Source organism: Ranitomeya variabilis, chromosome 2 (genome assembly GCF_051348905.1).
Source record: "Ranitomeya variabilis isolate aRanVar5 chromosome 2, aRanVar5.hap1, whole genome shotgun sequence".
Classification (NCBI taxonomy): domain Eukaryota; kingdom Metazoa; phylum Chordata; class Amphibia; order Anura; family Dendrobatidae; genus Ranitomeya; species Ranitomeya variabilis.
In genome coordinates, this window is record NC_135233.1 from 120,630,051 (window position 1) to 120,656,416 (window position 26,366).

Sequence of the window (26,366 nt, forward strand, 5' to 3'; positions counted from 1 at the left end):
TAAAGTGCAGCACTGATTCATCTCCACAGCACTGCCTCACTACTGAGCATGTACAGAAAGTGCAGCACTGATTCATCTCCACAGCACTGCCTCACTACTGAGCATGTACAGAAAGTGCAGCACTGATTCATCTCCACAGCACTGCCTCACTACTGAGCATGTACATAAAGTGCAGCACAGATTCATCTCCACTACGACTCCACAGCAATGCCTCACTACTGAGCATGTACATAAAGTGCAGCACAGATTCTTCTCAACTCTGACTCCCCAGCACTGGTCACTACTGAGTATGTACAGTGGGGCAAAAAAGTATTTAGTCAGTCAGCAATAGTGCAAGTTCCACCACTTAAAAAGATGAGGGGCGTCTGTAATTTACATCATAGGTAGACCTCAACTATGGGAGACAAACTGAGAAAAAAAAATCCAGAAAATCACATTGTCTGTTTTTTTATCATTTTATTTGCATATTATGGTGGAAAATAAGTATTTGGTCAGAAACAAACAATCAAGATTTCTGGCTCTCACAGACCTGTAACTTCTTATTTAAGAGTCTCCTCTTTCCTCCACTCATTACCTGTAGTAATGGCACCTGTTTAAACTTGTTATCAGTATAAAAAGACACCTGTGCACACCCTCAAACAGTCTGACTCCAAACTCCACTATGGTGAAGACCAAAGAGCTGTCAAAGGACACCAGAAACAAAATTGTAGCCCTGCACCAGGCTGGGAAGACTGAATCTGCAATAGCCAACCAGCTTGGAGTGAAGAAATCAACAGTGGGAGCAATAATTAGAAAATGGAAGACATTCAAGACCACTGATAATCTCCCTCGATCTGGGGCTCCACGCAAAATCCCACCCCGTGGGGTCAGAAGGATCACAAGAACGGTGAGCAAAAATCCCAGAACCACGCGGGGGGACCAAGTGAATGAACTGCAGAGAGCTGGGACCAATGTAACAAAGTAACACACTACGCCACCATGGACTCAGATCCTGCAGTGCCAGACGTGTCCCACTGCTTAAGCCAGTACATGTCCGGGCCCGTCTGAAGTTTGCTAGAGAGCATTTGGATGATCCAGAGGAGTTTTGGGAGAATGTCCTATGGTCTGATGAAACCAAACTGGAACTGTTTGGTAGAAACACAACTTGTCGTGTTTGGAGGAAAAAGAATACTGAGTTGCATCCATCAAACACCATACCTACTGTAAAGCATGGTGGTGGAAACATCATGCTTTGGGGCTGTTTCTCTGCAAAGGGGCCAGGACGACTGATCCGGGTACATGAAAGAATGAATGGGGCCATGTATTGTGAGATTTTGAGTGCAAACCTCCTTCCATCAGCAAGGGCATTGAAGATGAAACGTGGCTGGGTCTTTCAACATGACAATGATCCAAAGCACACCGCCAGGGCAACGAAGGAGTGGCTTGGTAAGAAGCATTTCAAGGTCCTGGAGTGGCCTAGCCAGTCTCCAGATCTCAACCCTATAGAAAACCTTTGGAGGGAGTTGAAAGTCCGTGTTGCCAAGTGAAAAGCCAAAAACATCACTGCTCTAGAGGAGATCTGCATGGAGGAATGGGCCAACATACCAACAACAGTGTGTGGCAACCTTGTGAAGACTTACAGAAAACGTTTGACCTCTGTCATTGCCAACAAAGGATATATTACAAAGTATTGAGATGAAATTTTGTTTCTGACCAAATACTTATTTTCCACCATAAGGCTAGGGTCACATTGCGTTAGGGCAATCCGTTAAGCGCATAGCGCTAGCGGGTTGCGCTAACGCAATGCTTCCCTAGGGTCCGCGTTCGGCGTCCCCGCTAGCGCAGATCCCCGATCTGCACTAGCGAGGAACGGACCTCGGGCGCGCCGCGGACGCTGCAAGCAGCGTCCGAGGTCCGTCACTCAAATGACGCGACATCGCTAGCGCCCGCCCAATGTGGGCGGGCGCTAGCGACGCGCTCACTATTACAGGCTATGGCTGCGTTAATGGACTACGTTAACACCGCGTTATGCCGCGGTGTAACGTAGTCCGTTAAACGCGGTCACATAACGCAATGTGACCCTAGCCTAATATGCAAATAAAATGATAAAAAAACAGACAATGTGATTTTCTGGATTTTTTTGTCTCAGTTTGTCTCCCATAGTTGATGTCTACCTATGATGTAAATTACAGACGCCTCTCATTTTTTTAAGTGGTGGAACTTGCACTATTGCTGACTGACTAAATACTTTTTTGCCCCACTGTACATAAAGTGCAGCACAGATTCATCTCCACAGCACTGTCTCACTACTAAGCATGTACATAAAGTGCGGCACAGATTCATATCAAATAAAAGTTGAGATCCTTAGATGAGGAACAGAACAGACATTTACATAACATTTCATAACTTTCATAAAATGATAAAAACATTTACCGTACATCACATACGGCATCGTACTACTGGACCCAGAGTCTGTGTCAGCCCATTTTATACAGACTCCACAAAATATGGGCACAGACTCCACAGCACATGGGACAAGACACCAACACAGGGGGCCAGGCTGTATACAGACAGGCCGAGAATTGGGTAACGCAGCCACCGCAGAGCCAGGGAAGGAGAGTTAGTACATGATTCATATTGACCAGCTACACATTCAGAAAAAAATTCTGCCAAAATCCAGGTGAAATGTTACAGATTTGCTGCTTCAGATGCCTGTTTTGTTTCTAATTGCTGAGGATATCTTCACTTTTTATGTAAATTGTATCAATATATTAGCTGCATAAAAAGGATCAATGTAACCTAACACTTCCAGATCACTTTGTGCCTCCGCCGAGTTAAATCTACTTCTCCAAGTCCCTCTTCACACTCATCTTTCCCGTTTTCCTCCGTCTCATTAATAACTCAATCTATACCAAACCACATTAAGTGTTCTTAGCAAAACTCACTTGCAGCAATAAAGCCATAAATCAGGATTTTTCGGTTGGTATTGATGGCTTCTTACTAAAGCCTGTGGCAGATTCATACTCCGTTGGCAGTAAAGCCGTTGTTTTTCTGATTGCAGAACGCTTTGTTTAGGGCAGACTAAGCCCTTCAATAAAAGAACAGTAAAAGTGCTAAACACAGAACAAATAAATGATGATGAATATGGCGCCCTCTGCACCTCGGGCAGCGAATACATTAGAATTATGTCCAGAAAAAATGTCCCTGCTGCATAGAGATGTGTAGTTAGGTAAGGATAGCCACACTGCAGAGTCACATTTACCTGCCGAGTGTCCAGAAGATGACAATAGCACTTGGTGACCGCTGGGAGGAGGACTCGGGCCGCTAGCTTTGTGGCCAAGGTGGTCTTCAGTGCTGTGATCCTGACAGAAAGCTGAGACATGGGTCCGACCTTGACAGCAATCTTGTCCAGACGTGTTACCTAGATGGCAGGAGCACCACAAGAACAGTTAGTTTTAGAGACCAGACATAGTCCAGGGTTTATCACCCTCTGTGGGACTCTTACAAGCAGAAGTGCCAAAAGCATGCCAAGTACCACTTGGAAAAAGTAGCCGCCCTATAGAAGAATGGCTGACCCTTTACAGGATACACGCTAAAACACATCTACAGACCCCTTTCATGGTGTTTGCCCCTCATCAGCTTAGAAAAGTCTCTGACTAGCTGAGCACAACACCCTTGGGACAACATGGAGGAAACACTGGCTTTCTGGAAAGAGACCAGCCATTTCCTAAAAGGCAATGCTCCATGGGAGAAAAGTATGCAAATTAGCTCTCTCCTAGAATAAAACAACCTAGAGAGATAATATCCTCTAAGTCCATGTTCGTCCCTTCAATGAGCCTTGCAACGTGACTAGTGATAAACGCTGAGCCAGAGGAGGACCTGTACTACTTATATATTAGTAAGTGACACAAAGTCATCTGCCCGTTTGGTAAAATAAAGTGGCCAACCCCTAAAAGTGACTGTCAGCACAGAATGACTGTTCAAACCAAGCACAGGCGCTCGATGCACTAAGGCAAGGCCAAACATTTACATACACCATCCCACCTGCTTGGCTTCGCTACTCCCTTTGTTCCATTTACAGCCTTGGCTGCATAGAACCAGCGAAGGGTGGAAATAGATGGGACAGTCTCTCTGTGCAACCTTTAAAGGGATCTTGTCACCAGGTCAAAAGTGGTCAGATTTTGCTCTTAACCCCTTCCCGACATCTGACGGTATAGTACGTCACATGTCGGGACCCCCGCTTTGATGTGCGCTCCGGCGGTGTGCGGCCGGATATGAGCGCATCGCCGACCCCCGTCACATGATCGGGGGTCGGCGATGCTCCTCCATTGTAACCATAGAGGTCCTTGAGACCTCTATGGTTACTGATTGCCGGTGGCTGTGAGCGCCCCCCTGTGGTCGGCGCTCACAGCACACCTGCAAATCTGCTGTGTAGCAGCGATCTTATGATCACTGCTGCATAGCAGAGCCGATCGGGCTGTGCCTGCTTCTAGCCTCCCATGGAGGCTATAGAAGCATGGCAAAAGTAAAAAAAAAAAAAGTTTTTAAAAATGTGAAAAAAATAAAAAAAAATATAAAAGTTTAAATCACCCCCCTTTCGCCCCAATCAAAAGAAATCAATAAAAAAAAACCCCAACCTACACATATTTGGTATCGCCGCGTTCAGAATCGCCCGATCTATCAATAAAAAAAAAGCATTAACCTGATCGCTAAATGGCGTAATGAGAAAAAAATTCGAAACGCCAGATTTACGTTTTTTTGGTCGCCACGACATTGCATTAAAATGCAATAACGGGCGATCAAAAGAACGTATCTGCACCAAAATGCTATCATTAAAAACGCCAGCTCGGCACGCAAAAAATAAGCCCTCACCTGACCGGAAAATGGCGCAATTTTGTTTTGTTTTTTGCAAAGTTTGGAATTTTTTTTCACCACTTAGGTGAAAAATAACCTAGTCATGTTAGGTGTCTATGAACTCGTAGTGACCTGGAGAATCATAACGGCAGGTCAGTTTTAGCATTTAGTGAACCTAGCAAAATAGGCAAGCAAAAAACAAGTGTGGGATTGCACTTTTTTTGCAATTTCACTGCACTTGGAATTTTTTTCCCGTTTTCTAGTACACGACATGCTAAAACCAATGATTTCGTTCAAAAGTACAACTCGTCCCGCAAAAAATAAGCCCTCACATGGCCAAATTGACGGAAAAATAAAAAAGTTATGGCTCTGGGAAGGAGGGGAGCGAAAACGGAAAAAGCTCCGGGGGTGAAGGGGTTAATGTTTCCTGCTGCTCCCATGAGGATATATTTTTTATTTGTAAATCCTCCATATGGTTCCAGAGATCTGGGACTTTTTAATTGGCTGCAAATTTTGATGTTCTCTACAATGGGGCGTGGCTAACAGGGTTAATATGCAGAGCAGCCTAAAGACACACCCCCAGGGAATCCCGTTAACCACGCCCCTTTGCTAAATACCATAATTAGCTTAGCACTACATAAAAAAAAAAATTCTGGAATTATGGCAGATGTAGAAAACAAGGAATTGGAATAATTAGGGAAGCAAGGAAAATAAAATAAAACCAAAGCTGCCCAATTTTGTGTTATGTTGGGATCTCTCCTTAGTGAAGAGATGGATCAGGAAGTTCCCATACGCACGGCGCTCGGGGACATGGTCCGATGATGGCACTTCACCAGTGATAAGTACATTACAGTGGTCCCTGCCTGTCTGCAGCTTCTCCGTCCATCACTATCACACCGATCAGAGCACAGACCAGATTGGTAGTGAGACTGCAGACGGACAGGGAATAGTCTCCTAATAAAGCAACACAATGTCCCCGGGAGCACACTGCGTCCGTCCCTCTGCCTGCACATGCGCATTAGAAGCATGCGTGGTACAGAGGTATCAGTAAGAAACCATGACATCCACAAAATGGCAGCACATTTCCATTGAAAATAAGATTAAAAAAAACCCTAAAAGGTTTTCAGATAGTTATTGGCTGCTCTGAAAAACAATATCGATCCAAAATAAGTGACACATAGAATTGTCTCATTTTTTTAACTAGATTTTTGGTGATGGATGCTCTTTAAAGTAAGCCAAGGACCTTGCTAATTGACCTGTGATCGAATGACAAATGCACTTACCTGGAGCAGTGCGTCTTGTAGGTAGGGACTGAGGAAGTGCGGGAGAGTCTCCACAACTTTCTGGGTGGCAGTCACTGTGCTCAGAAGATGAATCTCACTAGTAAGCAACTCCTTCCGATGTTTCAGGGTAGTGAGGAGAGCTGGCATCAGTCTGGAGACAATAAAATACCAAAAACTGCATCAGCGAATCTCAGCAAATTGATACAGATAAACATTTCAAACTAAAATGGTATTTAAAGAAGCCTCAATCCAATCACTGAATCACCCACACCTATCAACAATATGGAAACTCTAGGGGGGAAAAAACAAACAAACAAAAAACCACAGGGACCAGCATTCACTTCATCCAAGTGAAAAAAATGAATCTAAATTACAGCATGCATTATTTTCTTCTCTATTTTGAATAAGAATTGCCTATACAGGTCAAGAAATGTGAAAAAAACACAACAGCCATACTGATCAACTGTATTGCCTCCAATTCTTACAGACACATTGCCACTGTTAACCTAGGACACTGTATATGGTCTCGGAAATTGTAATCATTGCTGATGTATAACAATTAGTGATGAGTGAACATGCTCAGATAAGGTGTTATTCATGCTCGGGTGCTAAAAGAGTATCTTTGTCGAGTTAGAATAATCACAGGTCTGCGACCAAAAAGCTGTTTGATTTTCATCTAATTTCCATGTATTTTGGTGTGCTGAAAACAAAAAAAAAAATAGAAAAAAAAAAATCCTGGACGTCATGATTTGCCACAAAATGCAAAATTCTCTTCCAATTTAGTATATTTTTCACAATTTTTGGTATTTTTTTTCTTAGGGTTTTCAAAGTCAAAATTACTATTAATTCACATCAATGCATTGAAGATATACAAGACCCTGACTACAAAAAAATCGTCGGACGAATGCAGAAAGCATTTCAAGCTTTAGGTTGCCTGATGAGTTTGAAAGTGCATTTCCTCTATCCCCATAGTTACTTAAATTGTCAGAAAACGTGATGTCCTATGACAAAACGAAGGTCATTTTCGGATTCAGCGCACTTAAAAACAAAGATTACGTGGAATAACCAAAACAGCGCTTGAAAAAAATTTTTTTGCAGACCTGTGTAATATATTTGAGTCCCCACAGCTGGTATTCCATGCATGTGTTGCAGTTGTCCATCAGCCGCGATACATGCAGCCATGGGGACTCGGAAGATACTCTGTTAGCACACGAGCACGGTTAACACCTTATCTGAGCACGCACGCACGCTCATCACTAATAATGCATGCCATATAAAATGCATATAGATGACGAAACAGATGAAAAATTGTCAGTTTTTGTGGATCACAATCGAATAACCTTTTGTTATACACTCGTATGAACTTAGCCTTAGAATGGCCATCCAGTAAACTTAAGCCATGTTCTCATAGCAGATTTGGAGGCAAGGAAAATGGAAACGGTAATCCGCACATTTTAACAGTTTGGGGGATTTTTTATGCCAATTTCACTGAGGATTAAAAATTGGATTTTAGCCTTTCCCCTGAAGCTCGTGCAGAATCAGAATTCATCAGGTCACTGCATTATTTTCCACCACGAGGATTTCAAATTTGAACACCGACATGTATTTCCCATAGATTTAAGGGGAGTCAAATTTCAAGTGGATTTCTGAGCAAAACATGTGCCGAAATCCATGTGAAAATTCCCTTCTGTGAACAATCTCTAGTGTCCTATGGGTGGATGGAAATAATAAAGACTGACCGTCGCTTCCAAACAGACACCAGATGTGGACAGGTGGATACTATGAGTAGCCACTTCCATACATAACTAACAAATAAAAGTTGCACCCTGTAGCGCTATAGCATGTAAACATGAAATATATCAAATATGAATTGCCCAGCAGCCAACAAGGATCCTCTTTGCCTTGTCGTTGGCTGCTGGGTATAAATGAATTGGCCAATTTATGAGAAAAGTATCTTCGCTTTTTCCCCCATTTTCTAGAGCGGTAATACAAATCATAGTTGATATATAATTTCACGTTTGCATGCTATGGGTGGATGGGACCTTCTCCTGGAATGGACGACATGTCTAATAACTGCATACCTGGGCAACTGTGGGATAGCAAGGGCCTTGATGGTGCTGACAATTTCAGCAATGCACAGTAGAGCGCTGCCTACAACGTTCTTTTCCTCCACCTGCTCCACAGACAGAAGATCAACGGCTGCATGGAGAACAGGCACGAACACTTGCTGTCGGTCAGAACCAAAAAGTCTGCAGAGAAGTGTTAAGCTGTAGAGAGCCGTCTGTCTGTTAATGGCTTGCTCCTCTCCTTCTACATTTCCTTTCCTTTGTGTGACAGAATGAAGGTCCTTCACCAGTCCTAAAAGTAACTCAATCTGGAAAAACAGAAATCAAAAAAAGGTTTTTTGACCAAGCAAGCACAAAAATGTACTTACAGGGAACGAGATAGGGGATTTATGTTGTCTGAACCACAGGCGGTATGAATCCGGGACAGGCTCACTTATCGCTTAAGGTACCGTCACATTTAGCGACGCTGCAGCGATCTAGACAACGATGCCGATCGCTGCAGCATCGCTGTGTGGTCGCTGGAGAGCTGTCACACAGACAGCTCTCCAGCGACCAACGATGCCGAAGTCCCCGGGTAACCAGGGTAAACATCGGGTTACTAAGCGCAGGGCCGCGCTTAGTAACCCGATCTTTACCCTGGTTACCAGTGTAAATGTAAAAAAAAACAAACACTACATACTTACATTCCGTGTCTGTCGCGTCCCCCGGCGTTCTGCTTCCCTGCACTGTAAGCGCCGGCCGTAAAGCAGAGCGGTGACGTCACCGCTGTGCTCTGCTTTACGGCCAGCCGGCGCTGACACAGTGCAGGGAAGCGGACGCCGGGGGACGCGACAGACATCAGAAGGTGAGTATGTAGTGTTTGGTTTTTTTTACATTTACACTGGTAACCAGGGTAAATATCGGGTTACTAAGCGCGGCCCTGCGCTTAGTAACCCGATGTTTACCCTGGTTACCAGTGAAGACATCGCTGGATCGGTGTCACACACACCGATCCAGCGATGTCAGCGGGTGATCCAGCGACGAAATAAGGTGCTGGCCTCCTAGCTCCGACCAACAATGTCACAGCAGGATCCTGATCGCTGCTGCGTGTCAAACACAACGATATCGCTATCCAGGACGCTGCAACGTCACGGATCGCTATCGTTATCGTTGTTAAGTTGTTCAGTGTGAAGGTACCTTTATGTATGTTTTATCTGAAAAGTCGCTACATTTCTGAAAACAAATGGCTTAAAAAAAGGAGCAAGGAAAAGTGGAAACTATTCATCTGGGAGGGTCCCCACCGAATTCTTCCAGCCCAAGTCAAATTAGTTGACAGGCCTTTGAAAAAGCGTGGTGAAACTTATCACTAACAATTCATATAAAACATGTTTAACATAAAAGGCCCGATTCATCATTTGCACTATTTAAAATCAATTTTCCTTTCTGTTTTTTTCACATGGCATTCATCCATGTTTTTCAGAGTCAAATTCTTCAAAAAGATACACCCGCTTCAAGAGGTTTCGCACAACATCAAAAAAATGCTTTTTTTGCCTGGTTTTTAACTGGTTTTGTGACCTTTTAGTGAAAAAAGTGCCACGTTTCACTAAAATTACATGTTATCACTTTTTAAAAAGTAGCAATTATTCAATCAGACGAAAAGATCTGGAAATCCCAAACCCTCGTCCACAATGGCGAACATAAGGGGGAGGGGAAGGACGAATAAATTAGCTTTTAAAAAAGGTGCACATTAAAAGAATAAGGCGCAAATGAAAAACACCAAAAAAAACTAGACAAAAAAGGCACAAATTCAATAATGAATTGGGTTCTAAGACTTGCTCAAAACAGTCGGCCATTTTCTGATGACACATTCCCTTTAAGATGGTACCTGTTGTTCATCCCACGCTGTTCGATGCTGTAACTTGTTATTGAGGAGATCCATTGCTTTACGTCGCACGGATGGCAGATGATTAGACATAAGGCCTCGAATCACAGGAATAAAGGTCTCAGTAGGCAATAAAGAATTAACCTTTAATACAAAAGGGAAATAACACAAAATAAAAAAGCCCTGAAAAGGCCATCAACTTCACTGAAACATGGTCGCATTTTACAGATTACTGCGCATTTTATCAGTGTCTAGGGCTTGTTCACAAATGGAAAAAAGGCAGTGTTTTACAGCACCAGCAAAGTGAATAATATTTCTTAAACCTCATGCGCATGCTGCTTATTTTTTCCAAATCTGCAGGCATATCCATTCTTCCAGACTTTTTTCAGCATGTTTCACTCATCCAAATGAATGGGGAAAAACGTAGCTAAAAATGCATCAAAACACTTGTATTTTATGAAGCGCGTTTCATGCCAGCACTGGTTTTTCCAACAGAAAAATCGGCTACAAACACTAAAAGTGTGTACATACCCCTAATAAGGCTGTGAATTAGGTAGTTTCCTTCCTGAACACTCAGGATTGATCACGAGAGAGAGAGAACTCCAATGTAGGACTTACCTTGTCCAGCAGTTCGTAGGACTTATTGAGAAGTGCTCGCCAGAACTTCGCCGTTGGTTTATCCGAATTTGCTTCCACGGAGCCGGCTACTAATTTGATATAGCAGAGAACCTCTTCTAATATCCTGTAGTCAAATTGATTAGGAAATGTAGGAATTATACTATATGTGGAATGGCACAGGTACACTAACTAAGAGAAGAGCTGGGGTTGTCTCGCTTGTGAACGGTTACAATGAACATATAAAGGGGTTGTCATATAAGAACAAAACGTGTCCAAATGCCATACTATACAGATAACACAGGGGAGCCTCCAATACAAGAATGAAGAGCCCCTATGAGTGCAATATTAGTCCATACTGTGGTGCACCCATTGCCAGCAATAACCATTCATCAGGGGCTATAGAAGAGCTGAACCAATGAAAATCATCTGAACTGGCTATCTTTAAGAGAGTTCCTTTAAAAGGGTATTCCTGTCTACATAAATCATGTCTACTGGATAGGTGAGAAGTGTTAAATAGATTTGGGTCCCACCGACCAATCCCTTGCGGTGTTTGTATTCTGCTCCTCCATTCTAAGTTTACAACACTAATGAAATCAGTCAACCCGGCATTGTGCTCGGCCATCTTTATATCTTCAGTCCATAGATTTAGAATGGAGCGATGAAAAATCAGATGCTCCATTCAGGTTCTGCTAGCCACAAGACCATGGAAAGAGAAGAACAAAAACGAGGCGTTTTCCCATTTTGGCGCTCAGAGTGGGTCCGACCGGTGGGAACCCACCAATCCAACAATTCTCAAATTTAGGTAGACTTTGACATCACTTTAACCACTAATCAGAGAAGAGTGCAACTGAAAGGCTATAATATAGGAAAAACGTTAGATACGCCCATAAAATAATGAAAATGGCCAAAGTCCTGGTGATCTGTTACTTTACGAACCTTTGTTCCAGTTCTTGTAATTCCTCGGCAGCGTCACACTCGACCACCTGAGACACACAATGGACAGTCATTAATGACATCTATTAAGGACAGCATATGGCGACATCCTCATGTAAAAGAAAATAAGAGACTAGTGATCTTACTGACCTTGCCGACAAAAGCGTGAGAAGCCAAGAGGTTTGCCATGAAAGACACAGACAGAAACGTAAAGTGACGAATTTGTTTAGCAGAATGTGTTGCAACATTGAAGAGTTCTGTGTCTTCCTTTAGGACTTTGGGCCTCCGCAGCTTGCTTTTCTTCTGTTCAGGATCATCTAAGAAGGAACAAAACAGGAATTCACTATAGATAAATGAAGAGAACAAAATAGCGTGTTTCAGAATGAAAATATTTCAAAGATTCCTTTTTTTCGCATCACCTTCTTTATTCTCTGGCAGTGTGCTGATGAACTTTAGAAGACTGACCAAACTCTTCAGTTGACTCTGGACGCTAAATTCACAGCAGACCGATACCCAAAATTCAGAGTCCTGCTCCAACACCACATCCTGCAGCAAAAAAGAGCAAAAATACATTTAGATATAGTAAACAGATGTACATTATGACATACCATTTTGGCTGTCATTACTGTAGTGATAAATGCCAGACAGCATTTACTGAATATACGTGGCAGGCAGATCGCCCCTTCTTACCTTTTCTCCATTTGCAGTAACAGTGACAGTTTTGGTCACATGTTGTTGGAAAAGAAGAACTAAAAGCACCCAGAGGAATCGCTCCGCTCCTACTGTGTCCAAGAGCTGGGACAAGATGGGCAGCCGTCTGTGCTCTGGGACATGAGGGAGAGCATCCACAAACACATGGATGATCTTCTCAACCACCTTCTCCACATTATCTTTAGTCTCCATGGAGGTTTGTTCCCCAGCCTGAAGCAAAACGAAAACATTTAAAGAAAGAGTATACAAATGAATGCTAGGAAAGGGGGAAAAGCAAGAGAGGAAAGGGGGAAAACCAAAAGAGGAAAGGGGAAAAACCAAAAGAGGAAAGGGGAAAAACCAAAAGAGGAAAGGGGGAAAAGCAAGAGAGGAAAGGGGGAAAAGCAAAAGAGGAAAGGGGGAAAAGCATGAGAGGAAAGGGGGAAAAGCAAAAGATGAAATGGGGGGAAGCAAAAGAGAAAAAGGGGAAAAGCAAAAGAGGAAAAAGCAAAAAAGAGGAAAGAGGGAAAAAGCAAGTGAGGAAAGGGGAAAAGCAAGAGAGGAAAGGGGAAAGGAAGAGAGGAAAGAGGACGGAAAAGAGGAAAAGGGGAAAAGGAGAAAGGAAGAGTGGAAAGGAAGAGAAAATGAAACAAATGGGGTTTAATTTTTCATCATTTGGACAGGCAATAATGGTTCCCTATGCCAACACTTGTAATCAGCCACAAAAGATATAAGGTGGAGGACAGAGTACAAGCATTGCAGTTGCCTTTCAATGGCCAATTTCTATCATTTGTAATATCATCCCATCCTACCTGTATAAGTGCAGGAATAACAGTCTGCACCGTCTTGCTGATCACTTGAAAGCTGTAGCTGTCATCCAGTCGCATCACACTTGCTCCCATGAAGGTGAAGATTGGCATGATGTTGTGAAGTACTTTATCCTTCAAAGAAATAAGGAAATAAAGCAGTGATTTTTAATATGAGAAAACAAGGTCTTAGGAAAGGGAGCCCGATACAAGACCAGCATTCTGTAAGTTTTAATGAACAGAGTGGTGCAGTAAGAAGTGTCAAATTCATTATGAGGCATGGGCCTCTTAATTTGTTGCATTCTTCAAATGGCGAGAGGCACAGCCAAGAATTTTACTCTCATCAGGGAATGAAGAACATTTCTGCCGTAATTTATGGCAATTTAATGGTGCAAGTCATCATGAATTAGTCAGGTGCACCTGGTTACGTTCAGTCCCAGTTTTGCTGACTTTTAGAAAAGCTGGAATAGCTGTCCAAAAGTGGCACGAAAACGCCAAAAGTTGCAAATTTGCACACCATTTCAAGGTGTTTTATGACAGGATCACCTTGAAGAATTGTGCCCAAAGTGCAACATAAAATATCCTAATCACAGATAATCACTGTTAATCCCCAAACTGAACGACATAAAAAAAAAAAAACAGCAAAAAGTCAACAGACACTGTAGTACAGGTCTTATTGTAGTACAGGTCTTACAGGGAAGATTCCAGCTGCGGTTCCCAGGAGAAGAAGAGCGTGATGATGAGTCTGTGGCATCTGAGAAGTCCTGACACACTGAACAATGAGCTCCACATTGAACTTTTCTTCATCCAGAATTTCTAGAAAATACAAAGAGCATTTTCATTATGGTTTATTTTGTAATTGGAATCTTTTTTTATACTCTGGTTTAAAAAGCAAATAATAATACAGAACCAAAATGTCCTTTTACCTTTAGCATCTTTTTCATTATCCAGTGAAACCTTTTGGCAGGTGTTGAGAAGACAACTAAGGATTAGCTGCTTGGTGTACTCCATGTTTCCCTGCTCAGGATCTGAAGTCTCAAGACATCTAGAAATAAAATGCACAGGCTCATTAATCCAAAGTTGTGCTATCTTAAACTGCATGCTCACCATTGTGGAGCCTATCCCAATAGACTAGAGAATTGGATTAATCTCCTAGCCTATTATTAAAGGTGTGTTTCAGGATTAAGGTAAATTTCTGTACTGATGTTATGTGACTGTAGATTGGCGAACACTGACAGTGCGCATTGTGCATACTGTCAGGATTTCCCTCTAATGTCAGATATACAGGGCAGTCACGTGACACCAGCATGTGATCGGTATACTGGTGGTCAAATGCAGACTGGATCCTCATCCTCTTCTCTAAACATTGAGAGAAGTGAAGGAGAGTCTGGTTGACACACTTGATCTGGCAATGGAGGGAAATTGCAGTAATTGCAGAAATTCAGCTTAAGTGCTGAAAAATCCTTTTAATGGAGTAGAGAAGCTCACATTTCAAGCTGCTTAGCCATTAGGGAGCACACGGTCTACTGCTCCATAGAGAGACACCTGCTGTTAAGGTTCCCAGGTAATGGCAGAGATTTTGGTTTTGATCAGAATTTTATTGCTTGAGCTGTTCACTTTTGCAAAATCATAAAAATGATTATTTATTTCCCCAGAAAATGCAGCTACTTTAATATTTCTATTGTAATTGCACCTTCATACCTTGACAAAAGGTAGAAGAGAGTAGGCACCAACTGCTGAGAGTCCTTCAGCTTCTTCTTGTGCTGAAGCAGCTCCAGGATCAGAGTAGTCCTAGACCAGTTCACATTCCCTTCTTCTACCGCATCAGCCGGCTGTTTCCTAAGCCAGCACATAGAACAGATAAATAATAAGACATATACTAACCCAAGGACATCAATCAAGACACATGGATACAATAAGACTAAATTAGGAGCTTTACAAAGAGAACTCTGCCAACCAGTCAGAAGCTGAAAATGTACCTAATTAAGTATTTAAAAAGGGGAGACTAGAAGTCAATAGTAGAGGGGAACTTCAGTCCACAATCCTTATTAAGATATACCAAGGTAGATGACTATTAGCCATCTAAAGTTTGAGTGGTTCCTGTTCTAGGACCACAATTATTACATGGTTGATCTTTCAACTGAATGAGATGTTGGTAGAGTTTGATGTTAGGCTACGTTCACATTTGCGGTCAGCGCCGCAGCGTCGGGCGCCGCAGCGGCGCCGCATGCGTCATGCGCCCCTATATTTAACATGGGGGCGCATGGACATGCGTTGTGCTGCGTTTTGCGCCGCATGGCCGCAAGCGTTGGACGCAAGAAACGCTTCAAGTTGCATTTTTTTTGCGTCCAACTTTCGGCCAAAAAGGACGCATGCGGCGCAAAACGCAGCGTTTTAGCGTGCGTTTTGCCGCGTTTTTGTTTGCGTTGTGCGCTGCGGCGCCGACGCTGCGGCGCACAACGCAAATGTGAACGTAGCCTTAATTAGTAAAACCGGGACCATTGGGCCACGTCTGTGACCTGTGCGAATTGGACATGCTCCCTGAGAACCGCGTCTTACTGAATGGCTCTTGTAATTAGCCAGCCTGCCTGGAGCAACGTCATGTGTGTCATGCAATAACAATGTCGTCACTCCTGGTTGGCTTATCAAAAGAAGAGCGGCAGATGCCGTGAGGTAGGAGACTGTCCTTAGGGCTCCAGTCCAACGGCAGCAGACTAACAATGTGGCCGATGAACAGGGTCTTGAGAATCATTTCACTCCAACTCTAGCTGATGGCTTAAAGTATTACGGTCAATTTATACGTTTTTCTATATAACAGGGGACTGCATAGTGTTGCTGATCGGTGGGTCTCTGGATCGTGAGACCCCAGCCGATAGGTCAAAACACTGCGCAGAAGTGCACAGCTGCTGTGAGCTGCACAGAGTGGTGTATTGGCTCAATATTAGGTCTATGGGTGTGTACACCGCTCTGTGAGAGTGAATATATAGACTCATAGACTATTGAGCCCGTGCACCGCCCTGTGTGTAGCTCATACGGGAGCTGAGCACTTCAGAGTGGTGTTTTGACCGTTCAGGGTGTGGGGGGGGTCTCAAGACCTGGTTCCCACCAATCAGATACACTGTGCTGCACCTTTAATACTTAAAATGAGTTACAATTTAAAGGCATAAAATCTGAACCCATGGCAATACAGGGCCAGCACTCCAAGACATTTCAAAAAAGGAGTTTTGCTAGATTTTTCATTTACAATTGTCGGTACCTTTGGGTTTGCATTCTACTCCTTCTGGTTTGTCGCACAGAAGAAGCAGCCTTGTCTCTTCCAGGAGGTTCAAGCTCAGCACTGACATGCACGGCATTTACAGAGATCTGTCAGAAGAATGGACAGATAGATCCAACTTAGAACGGTTGACAGAACGTATTACTAAACTGAAACATTGCTGAGATGTCACCACATCTTCTGACTTACAGATTTAAAAGTGCTGCCGACAGCCTGAACACATGCGGCGTTCTTGCTCTCTACTTGCAAGTCAAATAGGATACCCAGCAACTTCTGCTGGACAGTGCCATCGAGAGCGGAAAAGAAAGCCTTAGTGATCTAAGAAAGGAGAAAACACAGTAAAAAAAAGTAATAAATGTGAAACTAACGAAACGTGTGCAATACATTGAGACTTCAGATATCACAAGTACAACATTGTTTTCCTTGAGTAGTTTTCCTTTATTGCCCCAATGATCCACAACACTTATTAGAGAAGGATTCTTGTCACAGTCAATATACAACATTAAAATCATATTTTTTTTATCCCTACCAATCAGATCTCATCTTAGTCATTTCGAGGTGTGTTCTTTTTCCTCTATTAAACGCTGCAGCCAAATATTAGTTCTTTATTTTACTATGGACTATAAGTCTACAAACACAATATTTTAGTGTATGTTTATGTAGGACTGAATTTTGAGCAGTTCTGAACTCTACTGTAAAAGTTTGTAAAATTTCGGCACAGAATTCTAGCACACACACTAGAATACATAAATACTACAGATTTAGAAAGCAGAAATCAGGAGCCGACAAGTATTCATATTCTGTGATCTCAAAATCAGACACTGTCATTTACCATTCATTTAAAGGGAACCTATCACCCCGTTTTTTAAAGATTAGATAAAAATAGTGTGAAATAGGGGCAGAGCTGGGCTTTACATTAGTGCCTTTTTGGTGGCTTTTCAACCCCGTTAGGCTGCCGAAATACCTTTGTGAAGTGGCCGTTTTGTCCTGTCACTCAAGTTGGTCAGGTCGGATGGGCGTGGTCACAGCGCTGTTTCTCCCCCAGAATCCTGCTCATCATTACGTTGGTGGCGTAGTGGTGTGCGCATGTCCAAAGAGAAGATCCACTGCCCAGGAGATTCAAAACAGCGCGGTCTTCGCTATTCGCCGTTTACCGGTGGGCGCGGCCATCTTTCCTGTGGCTGCGCGTGCGCAGATGGAGCGCTCTGCTGCCCGGGGCTTCAGGAAAATGGCCGCCGCGATCTCCATCTGCGCACGCGCGGAATCCCGCGGCCATTTTCCTGAAGCCCCGGGCAGCAGAGCGCTCCATCTGCGCACGCGCAGCCACAGGAAAGATGGCCGCGCCCACCGGTAAACGGCGAATAGCGTAGACCGCGCTGTTTTGAATCTCCTGGGCAGTGGATCTTCTCTTTGGACATGCGCACACCACTACGCCACCAACGTAATGATGAGTCTGATCTGGGGGAGAAACAGCGCTGTGACCACGCCCATCCGACCTGACCAACTTGAGTGACAGGACAAAACGGCCACTTCACAAAGGTATTTCGGCAGCCTAACGGGGGTGTAAAGGCACCAAAAAGGCAGTAATGTAAAGCCCAGCTCTGCCCCTATTTCACACTATTTTTATCTAATTTTTAAAAAATGGGGTGAACGGTTCCCTTTAATACATTCAAGAAAGAAAGAAAGAAAGAAAAAAAAAAAAAGATAAAACACGTACCTGTCCAAGAGCAGTAATCTGGAAAGATGGCATTCCTTCAGAGATGATCTGAGGAGTCTTAAGAGCTTGGATGAAGAGATGGAGGCACTGAGGGTTCTTCGATAAGAGGCCAGCAGAATGCTCATTATACTTGCCCAGGACGATGTGGAGCAGCCAGGCCTCATCGGGTAAAACGGCTCTTGCAGATTGTGTCACTTTCTCCAGTAATCTGTTCAAGACCAGTAATAACTGCAGCAAAAGCTCCTGCAAGATATAAAGGAAAGCACTGGATAATTTGCCAAAATGCTGCCTTACCACTGATTAGTTGTAATAATATATAGTGAAAAAAAAACATTCAGAAACCTCTCGTTGGTGGCTGTGCGCATACTTCATGGCATGTACATGAGAAGATGACTGGTCACCCAGCCATCAGTGGATATGGCACAAGCTTAAACATAAAACTAACTTTTGGCCCCACTACAACATGTGTAAAAAAAGCCCATCGCCGTACTGTCTGCCTTTACTAACATTTGTGAAAGAATGGGTCGTTCGAAAGCTCACCGGCTGGGTTGTCAGAAAAAGAACGTTGGCAGCATTACACTCAAATCTTTCTTGGCTAGGAAAACAACTGCTCTCCATAGGATGGCTGACAAGTCCCCCACAATCAGCACATGGCAGGCCCTCGTTATTAGCACGGCTATCCCACATGAGGAACTTATCTTATCTGCCCAGCTCAATTGGGTGCAACAGTCTACGAACCCTTGAACCTCAAGTATTGCAGTAGTTCCATTTCGTTCTTGTTGTGTTCCTCTTCTGTTACATGTGTTCTGCTTTTTCCTTCCCCTACCTCAGCCTGAAGTGTTGTGGACCCGATACCAGCACTCCTCTGGAGTTTTGCTCATGGATCGGGTCACCGTCCTGATGTCTTATCTAGCTGGTCAGTTACCGTATTTTTCTGACCATAAGACGCACTTTTCCTCAAAATTTGGGAGGAAAGTGTGGGTGCGTCTTATGGTAGGGATGTAGGGAGGGGGGCAGGAGCGAGTGGGATCGCACTGTTATCCCACTTCAGGAGGCAGAAAAATGTCCCCACTGCCTGGAATCAGCTGCTGGGGAAACCATGTGGTCCCGATGATTTTAAGTGCAGTGAATACTCATTAGCTACTCCCCGCCCACCTATCAGCTGAGCGGTGAGCAGCAAATGAATACTGCACTTAAGCAGCGACACACGGTGGATTCCTCAGCGCTGATTGCTGCAGCAGCTGGGGAGATCCGTGTGTCCGGGGGAGGAGGAGGCAGCAGCAGGGTCCGGGGGAGAGAGGAGATCACTGGTACCTTCCTGGGCTGGAGCTGAGTGCTGTGCAGTGTGCACAAGGAGGACCTGTGATGATGTCAGAAGTGGGTGGGCTGGAGCATCACATGGCAGCACAGAGCCCTCCCTCTTCTTGACATCATCACAGGTCCTTCAGACTCCAACACTAGAATCTGCTGGCTTCCATTACCTGTGCTGTGGAAAGGCAACACGAGGGAGGGCTCTGTGTGTGCAGCCATGGGATGCTTTTACCCAGTGGCGTAACTACAAAGTTATGGGCCCCGGTGCGAACTTCCAAATGGGGCCCCCCCCCGCAGCCCTGCCATACAACTCAAGGTAACCCCCATAGAATACAACGCAGCCCCCCTCATAGTGCTCCATACCGTTGATTATTGCCCCATAGATGCTCCATATAAAGCTGCCCCATATATAATGCTCTGCACCGTTCATTATGGCCCCATAGATGCTCCATAGAAAGCTGTGCCATATATAATGCTCTGCACCGTTCATTATGGCCCCATAAGATGCTCCGTCCAGCCACTGCCCCTTATAGTGCTGCACAAGAGTTATGGCCCCATAAGATGCTCCGCACAGCCACTGCCCCTTATAGTGCTGGCGCTGCACAAGAGTTATGGCCCCATAAGATGCTCCGCACAGCCACTGCCCCTTATAGTGCTGGCGCTGCACAAGAGTTATGGCCCCATAAGATGCTCCGCACAGCCACTGCCCCTTATAGTGCTGGCGCTGCACAAGAGTTATGGCCCCATAAGATGCTCCGTCCAGTCACTGCCCCTTATAGTGCTGCACAAGTGTTATGGCCCCATAAGATGCTCCGCACAGCCACTGCCCCATATAGTGCTGCACAAGCGTTATGGCCCCATAAGATGCTCCGCACAGCCACTGCCCCTTATAGTGCTGGCGCTGCACAAGAGTTATGGCCCCATAAGATGCTCCGCACAGCCACTGCTCCATATAGTGCTGCACAAGCGTTATGGCCCCATAAGATGCTCCGCACAGCCACTGCCCCTTATAGTGCTGGCGCTGCACAAGAGTTATGGCCCCATAAGATGCTCCGCACAGCCACTGCCCCTTATAGTGCTGCACAATCGTTATGGCCCCATAAGATGCTCTGCACAGCCACTGCCCCTTATAGTGCTGCACAAGAGTTATGGCCCCATAAGATGCTCCGCACAGTCACTGCCCCTTATAGTGCTGCACAAGTGTTATGGCCCCATAAGATGCTCCGCACAGTCACTGCCCCTTATAGTGCTGCACAATCGTTATGGCCCCATAAGATGCTCCGCACAGCCACTGCCCCTTATAGTGCTGGCGCTGCACAAGAGTTATGGCCCCATAAGATGCTCCGTCCAGTCACTGCCCCTTATAGTGCTGCACAAGTGTTATGGCCCCACAAGTTGCTCCGTATAGCCACTTGCCCCTTATGCTTTTGCTGCCATAAAAAAAAAAAAAAAATCACATACTCACCTCACCTCTCTCTCTTCGCTCAGGACCCGGGCACTATCAATATTTACCTGGCTGCTCCTCGTGCGGCTCCGTCTTCGGCACTGACGTTCAGCAGAGGGCGCGCACTGACTACGTCACCGCGCCCTCTGACCTTGAACGTCACTGCCAGAGGACGCTGATGACAGAGCCGCACCGGAACGAGGAGAGGTAAATATCGCCCAGCGCTGCGCAGCGCTGGATACTCACCAGTCACCTGCAGGCTGCTCCTGGCGCTGCGTCCCTGCTTCTTCCACCGCTGCATCTTCTTCCTGTATTGAGCGGTCACATGACCCGTTCATTACAGAAATGAATATGAGGCTCCGCCTCTATGGGAGGTGGAGCCGCCTATTCATTTCTGTAATGAGCGGGACCATGTGACCGCTCAGTGCAGGAAGAATCTGCAGCGCTGGAAGAATCAGGGACTTCCAGGGACCGTGCCGGGAGTAGGTAAGTATAATTAGAGAGCGGTGACGGCTCCCTGCTGCGGGTCACTCACAAATGGGTGCAATCATGGGTCATTTCATTCTCCGGCTTACTGTCCATGGGGCCCCCAAAGTAGTCTGGGCCCCGTCGCAACTGCGACCGCTGCGACCGCGGTAGTTACGCCCCTGCTTTTACCTCACCACAGGTTGGCTGCCACAATTAAGAGGTTAGTCTTTCCAAAACACAATAAAGCACTCTACCCCATAGAGTCATCAATAAAGGAATGCTAGGTCCTAAGAAGGGGAATACCTCTAAAATATACCAACATTTTTTTCAGGTACGAAGCGGAAAAACAAACGCGGTAAGAGAGGAGGGAGGAAATTCACCAAAACGAAAATGAATAAAGAAACTTCTAGGCAAAGAATTTTCAATCTCAGCACACATGTATTATCAAAGGAAGAGGAATCCCTCTTACAAAAAGGTTTAAAGTTCGCCCCCACATCAAAATCAAGTCCCTTTATGTTATATGTATGTATGAAAAAATTTCTGCGTAACTTAGCTATCGAAAAATATTTTTTAAAAAAACAACTGGCAGGTGCCAATACAGTAAATCACAGCCCCAAGGAATATGTACATACTACATTGGCTAACCCCTCCGCATTTAATCCTATTAGTGAATACTCAAATGCTTTTTATACCTTTGAAACACTGGTCACCTCTGATATTAGGAAATTAAAAGGTGTGAATCCCAGATATGCCCCAAGCAATCTCACTAGAGAGGAAAAAAATGCTTTAGTCCAACTTCAGGATAATAATGACATTGTGGTCTGGGGTGCTGATAAAGGGGGAGGCATAGTTATCATGGACCGTAACATGTACCATATGGAAGCGTTGAGGCTCTTAAATGATGCTGTTACATACAAGAAGCTTTTAGGTGATCGTACTGCTCAATATGTAAAAAAACTTAATTTTTTAGCCCTGAAGGGTAAATCTATGGGTATTTTAAATAAAAAGGAGTTTCAATTTATTAATAAAAAAACACCAAGTGTGGCAGTTTTTTATCATATCCCGAAACTGCACAAGAACTCCACGAGCCCACCAGGAAGACCCATCATATCAGGCATAAATTGCCTGACAGCTAATTTATCAGAGTATGTGGATGTACACCTACAGAAGTGCGTTACCCTTCTTCCAGCTTACCTAAAGGATACAGGGGACACAATACAGATTTTAGAAAACACTAGTTGGGGGAGCAACTATATACTTGGTACATTGGATATTAAATCTCTCTATACGGTCATCAATCAAGAGAAAGGTTGCTCATCAGCTGAATATTTTTTAGAACAACTACACTCTTACAACCCCACCCAAATTGCATACATTGTGGAGAGCATGAAATTTATTCTCCAACATAATTATTTCATTTATTGTAAACAGTTTTATTTGCAAACTTGGGGTACAGCCATGGGTACAAAATTTGCCCCAAGTTATGCTAACATGTATGTGGGAAAGTGGGAGGAGTCTCATATTTACCAGAATGGCCAATTACGCAAAGGCCTAATTTTGTGGCGACGCTTTATTGATGATGTGGTGTTCATATGGGAAGGGACACAGTCTGATCTTAGTACCTTCCTTAGGGGATTGAATGAAAAGGAGTATGGTTTGGAGTTTACACCCACCATAAGCACATCCAATGTCAACTTTTTGGATTTGAATATTTACATAGAAAACAACACTATATTCACCAAATGTTACCATAAGGAAATAGACTGTAATAGCTACATCCATACAGACAGTTGCCACCTTCCGTCGTGGCTTTCAAACATTCCAAAAAGCCATTTCACTCGCATAAGACGGAATTGCACAAAAGAGGGGGATTATGATGAGGAATCCAATTATTTAAAAAATCAATTCTTAGAGAGAGGCTATTGTGAGACATCCCTGGAGGAGGTCAGACAAGAGGTCAGGGCCATCCCTAGAGGGAATTTGATTCATGGAACAAAAATAAGACCGCAACCCCTGGGTATAGCACAAGAGATTGGCAAAATACCGTTTATTACCCAATACCATGTGAATCGGAAAAGATTCACTAATATAATCCAAAAACATTGGCCTATTTTAAAAAGTGATAGAGTTGTAGGAGAATTGATATCCGACAAACCTAAATTTGTCTTTAGGAAGGCTAAAAACATCGGGAACATTATAGCCCCAACAGCCAGTATGGGAATGATTGAGGGACACATCAAACCAACAAACACTGTAGGACTGAAAAATTGGGGGGTTCACTGCATGTGGAACCTGCCCCTGCTGTATACGAACAGAATGCAAAAAGTCGGTCCAAACAAGATTTTGGAACACAGAAAGGACCAATACATTCATTATTAAGGATAAAATATCCTGTCATTCTACGGGGGTCATCTATATAATCAGGTGTCCCTGCGATAAATTATATGTAGGCCGCACGAAGAGAAGATTGAAAGATAGGATAAAGGAACATTTGGACAATATTGCTAAGGAGTTTGTTGGGCACCCCTTGTCACGCCATTATGCAGAAAAACATGGGCGGACATGCAAGGGAGCGTCTTTTTGTGGTATCCAGATTGTACAAAAAAATCCTAGAGGCGGGGACTACTTGAGGAGTATGTCAAGGGTTGAGTCCAAGTGGATTTTCACACTTGACAGTCTGGCCCCAAAGGGACTAAATTATGAAATAGAACTGTATGCCCTTTAATGTATCTTGGGGTGGTACCAGTGCTTTAATGTAGGATGCCTGAGGGGGATCAAATTTTAGTATGGGTGTATGTGTAGAATTTATGTAAGTACATATTGTAAATAATATACAAAGAATGTACAGAAATTACAAGGTTTTTAACATTGTTATTTTTATGAACAATTTTTATATAGGGTTGGGTATTTATATATTCATATACAATTTTATATATATTATACAGTTTTTTTTGTGATTAATAAATTTCGAATTTTAATATTGTCAATAGGGGGGTTGCATTAATTATGTTATTTGTGGGATTTTTTGCATATATAATTTCTTGGACAAGGAGCTGTGATCCCTTTGGGGGATGTATTTGAGCATTGGTCTTTGGGAAACTGGAGAAATTATCAGCCTCCCATGCAGTAATAGTGTGTCTCTTAATAGAGATAATATTTGTACAGTATATATATTGTTTAGTGACAGTGTACAATTCACCCAGGCAGCCTGGTCAGCAGCGTGACAAATGCCATTCGTTAGCCAATTTGGCAAACCAGTACACCAGCTGGGAAAGTATGGGGGTATAAAGGTTTAGCAGCAGTACAGGGACAAGTACCTTGAGAAAGAGGGACGGTTCCCTCGAAACGCGTCGGTCATTGGCCCCTGTACATGTCCGTTTCTTACGGACAGGTGACGTCACCGCTAAGCCACGCCCCCCACACACCACGCTACTACACGGCGGCGCTTTCGGCCGAGGCGCACCGCCGGCTGCTGCAGTGGGTGATTCGAGAGCTATCTGGGGTGTAAAGGGAGGACGCTCCCTACCTGCGGACCTAGCTCAACCATCCGCATTACCAGCCACTTCGGGCACACACTAAGCAGAGCCGCTCCAATACTTCTGATCGTGCAGGCACGGGTGGACGCGGACACGAGGAGGTGGGCACCGTTATATGTTTATGTGTTTACATGTGTTTTCAGCGCGGCAGCCCTCTGTTTGTTTTTTTGATTTGGACTCTGCCACTCCTTTAGTGAACTATATCTCCCAGCATGTCATAGGATCTGCAGGACATGCTGGGAGTTATAGTTCTCCCATGGGATTTTAAAGCAGCACTCCAGTGTTATTTTGCAGTGCTGGAGTGGTGCTTTCAATATAAGCCCTGTGCCCCCATTCTTATACTCACCCTCCAGCATCTTCATATAGTACTTCACAGCCACCACACTGGTCCCGCAGCTTCCAACATAGTAACATACTATTATATATAACTAGATGGCAGCCCGATTCTAAAGAATCGGGAGTCTAGAATCCATATATACTTTATTTATTCAAATGTAAGAATAATACAATTAATAAATAATAGTAAGAAAGAACAAAAAATGGCTGCACTCACCAGCTCTTGACAATTCTTGACAGTACGGCACATTTCTGATTGGTCGCTCGCGGCAGGCGGCAACCAATCAGAAAAGTGCCGCGCACCACGAAGGCATATATCTTTGTCCACCCTGAGCGGGTGTAGGACGCTGGTGACGTCACTTATCTCCGGACATTATCTCCGGACAAAGCCACGGAAGTTGGCACAAATTGCCGGAAGTAGTATTCTAGGCAATTATATATTAGATTTTAATGTTATCAGTGTTTACCTTTGAACGTTTATATTGTATTGTCCTGTCACCAGCCATGTGTACGATTATCGGCCGAAAGCCTCTCTGGAACCAATAATCACCCCATGTAAAGGTATCTTTATAAGTTAAAGATTCAGAATACTATGACTTTTATCATATCCTGAACAGTCAAGTTTTTTATGAACCGTTAAGGTTTTCTGGTTGAAGTAAAAAAAACTCTGAGTGTTTACAGTTTGAAACCATAAAATGTTGAAAAATTATGTCATTCTTGAGTATATCACTCAATGGTGCTCATAAACGTGTCAAATTTGATCTATAATATACTTTAATATACGTTACTTTAATCTTTAATATACTTAAGAACAGGGCCCCAGACATCACACAGGGGGTCTGAAACACCACACAGTGGTCCAAAATATCGCTGTGCTCTGCCTGGGGCCCCATATGCTGCCTGGGGCCCCTGTGCTCTGCCTGGGGCCCCATATGCTGCCTGGGGCCCCTGTGCTCTGCCTGGGGCCCCTGTGCTCTGCCTGGGGCCCCTGTGCTCTGCCTGGGGCCCCATGTTCTGCCTGGGGCCCCTGTGCTCTGCCTGGGGCCCCATAAGCTGCCTGGGGCCCCTGTGCTCTGCCTGGGACCACTGTGCTCTGCCTGGGACCACTGTGCTCTGCCTGGGGCCCCATATGCTGCCTGGGGCCCCTGTGCTCTGCCTGGGGCCCCTGTGCTCTGCCTGGGGCCCCTGTG

At 44.3% G+C, this 26,366-nt stretch overlaps 1 protein-coding gene across 2 annotated transcripts in view; it reads right to left on the reverse strand.

Moving 5' to 3' along the window:
• The window catches only part of HEATR1 (HEAT repeat containing 1), a 100,924-nt gene that overhangs the window by 23,015 nt on the left and 51,543 nt on the right, over positions 1-26,366 (reverse strand). For both annotated transcript variants that reach the window (XM_077282903.1, XM_077282904.1), the window contains exons 23-38: positions 18,082-18,324; positions 16,554-16,682; positions 16,347-16,453; positions 14,792-14,929; positions 14,017-14,135; positions 13,785-13,906; positions 13,097-13,225; positions 12,285-12,515; positions 12,014-12,140; positions 11,745-11,911; positions 11,598-11,644; positions 10,662-10,785; positions 10,047-10,187; positions 8,198-8,490; positions 6,117-6,267; positions 3,242-3,400 (exon numbers count right to left, since the gene is read on the reverse strand). In XM_077282903.1, the coding sequence (XP_077139018.1) occupies positions 3,242-3,400; positions 6,117-6,267; positions 8,198-8,490; positions 10,047-10,187; positions 10,662-10,785; positions 11,598-11,644; positions 11,745-11,911; positions 12,014-12,140; positions 12,285-12,515; positions 13,097-13,225; positions 13,785-13,906; positions 14,017-14,135; positions 14,792-14,929; positions 16,347-16,453; positions 16,554-16,682; positions 18,082-18,324 (2,427 nt within the window). The remainder of the gene's footprint in view (positions 1-3,241; positions 3,401-6,116; positions 6,268-8,197; positions 8,491-10,046; positions 10,188-10,661; positions 10,786-11,597; positions 11,645-11,744; positions 11,912-12,013; positions 12,141-12,284; positions 12,516-13,096; positions 13,226-13,784; positions 13,907-14,016; positions 14,136-14,791; positions 14,930-16,346; positions 16,454-16,553; positions 16,683-18,081; positions 18,325-26,366) is intronic.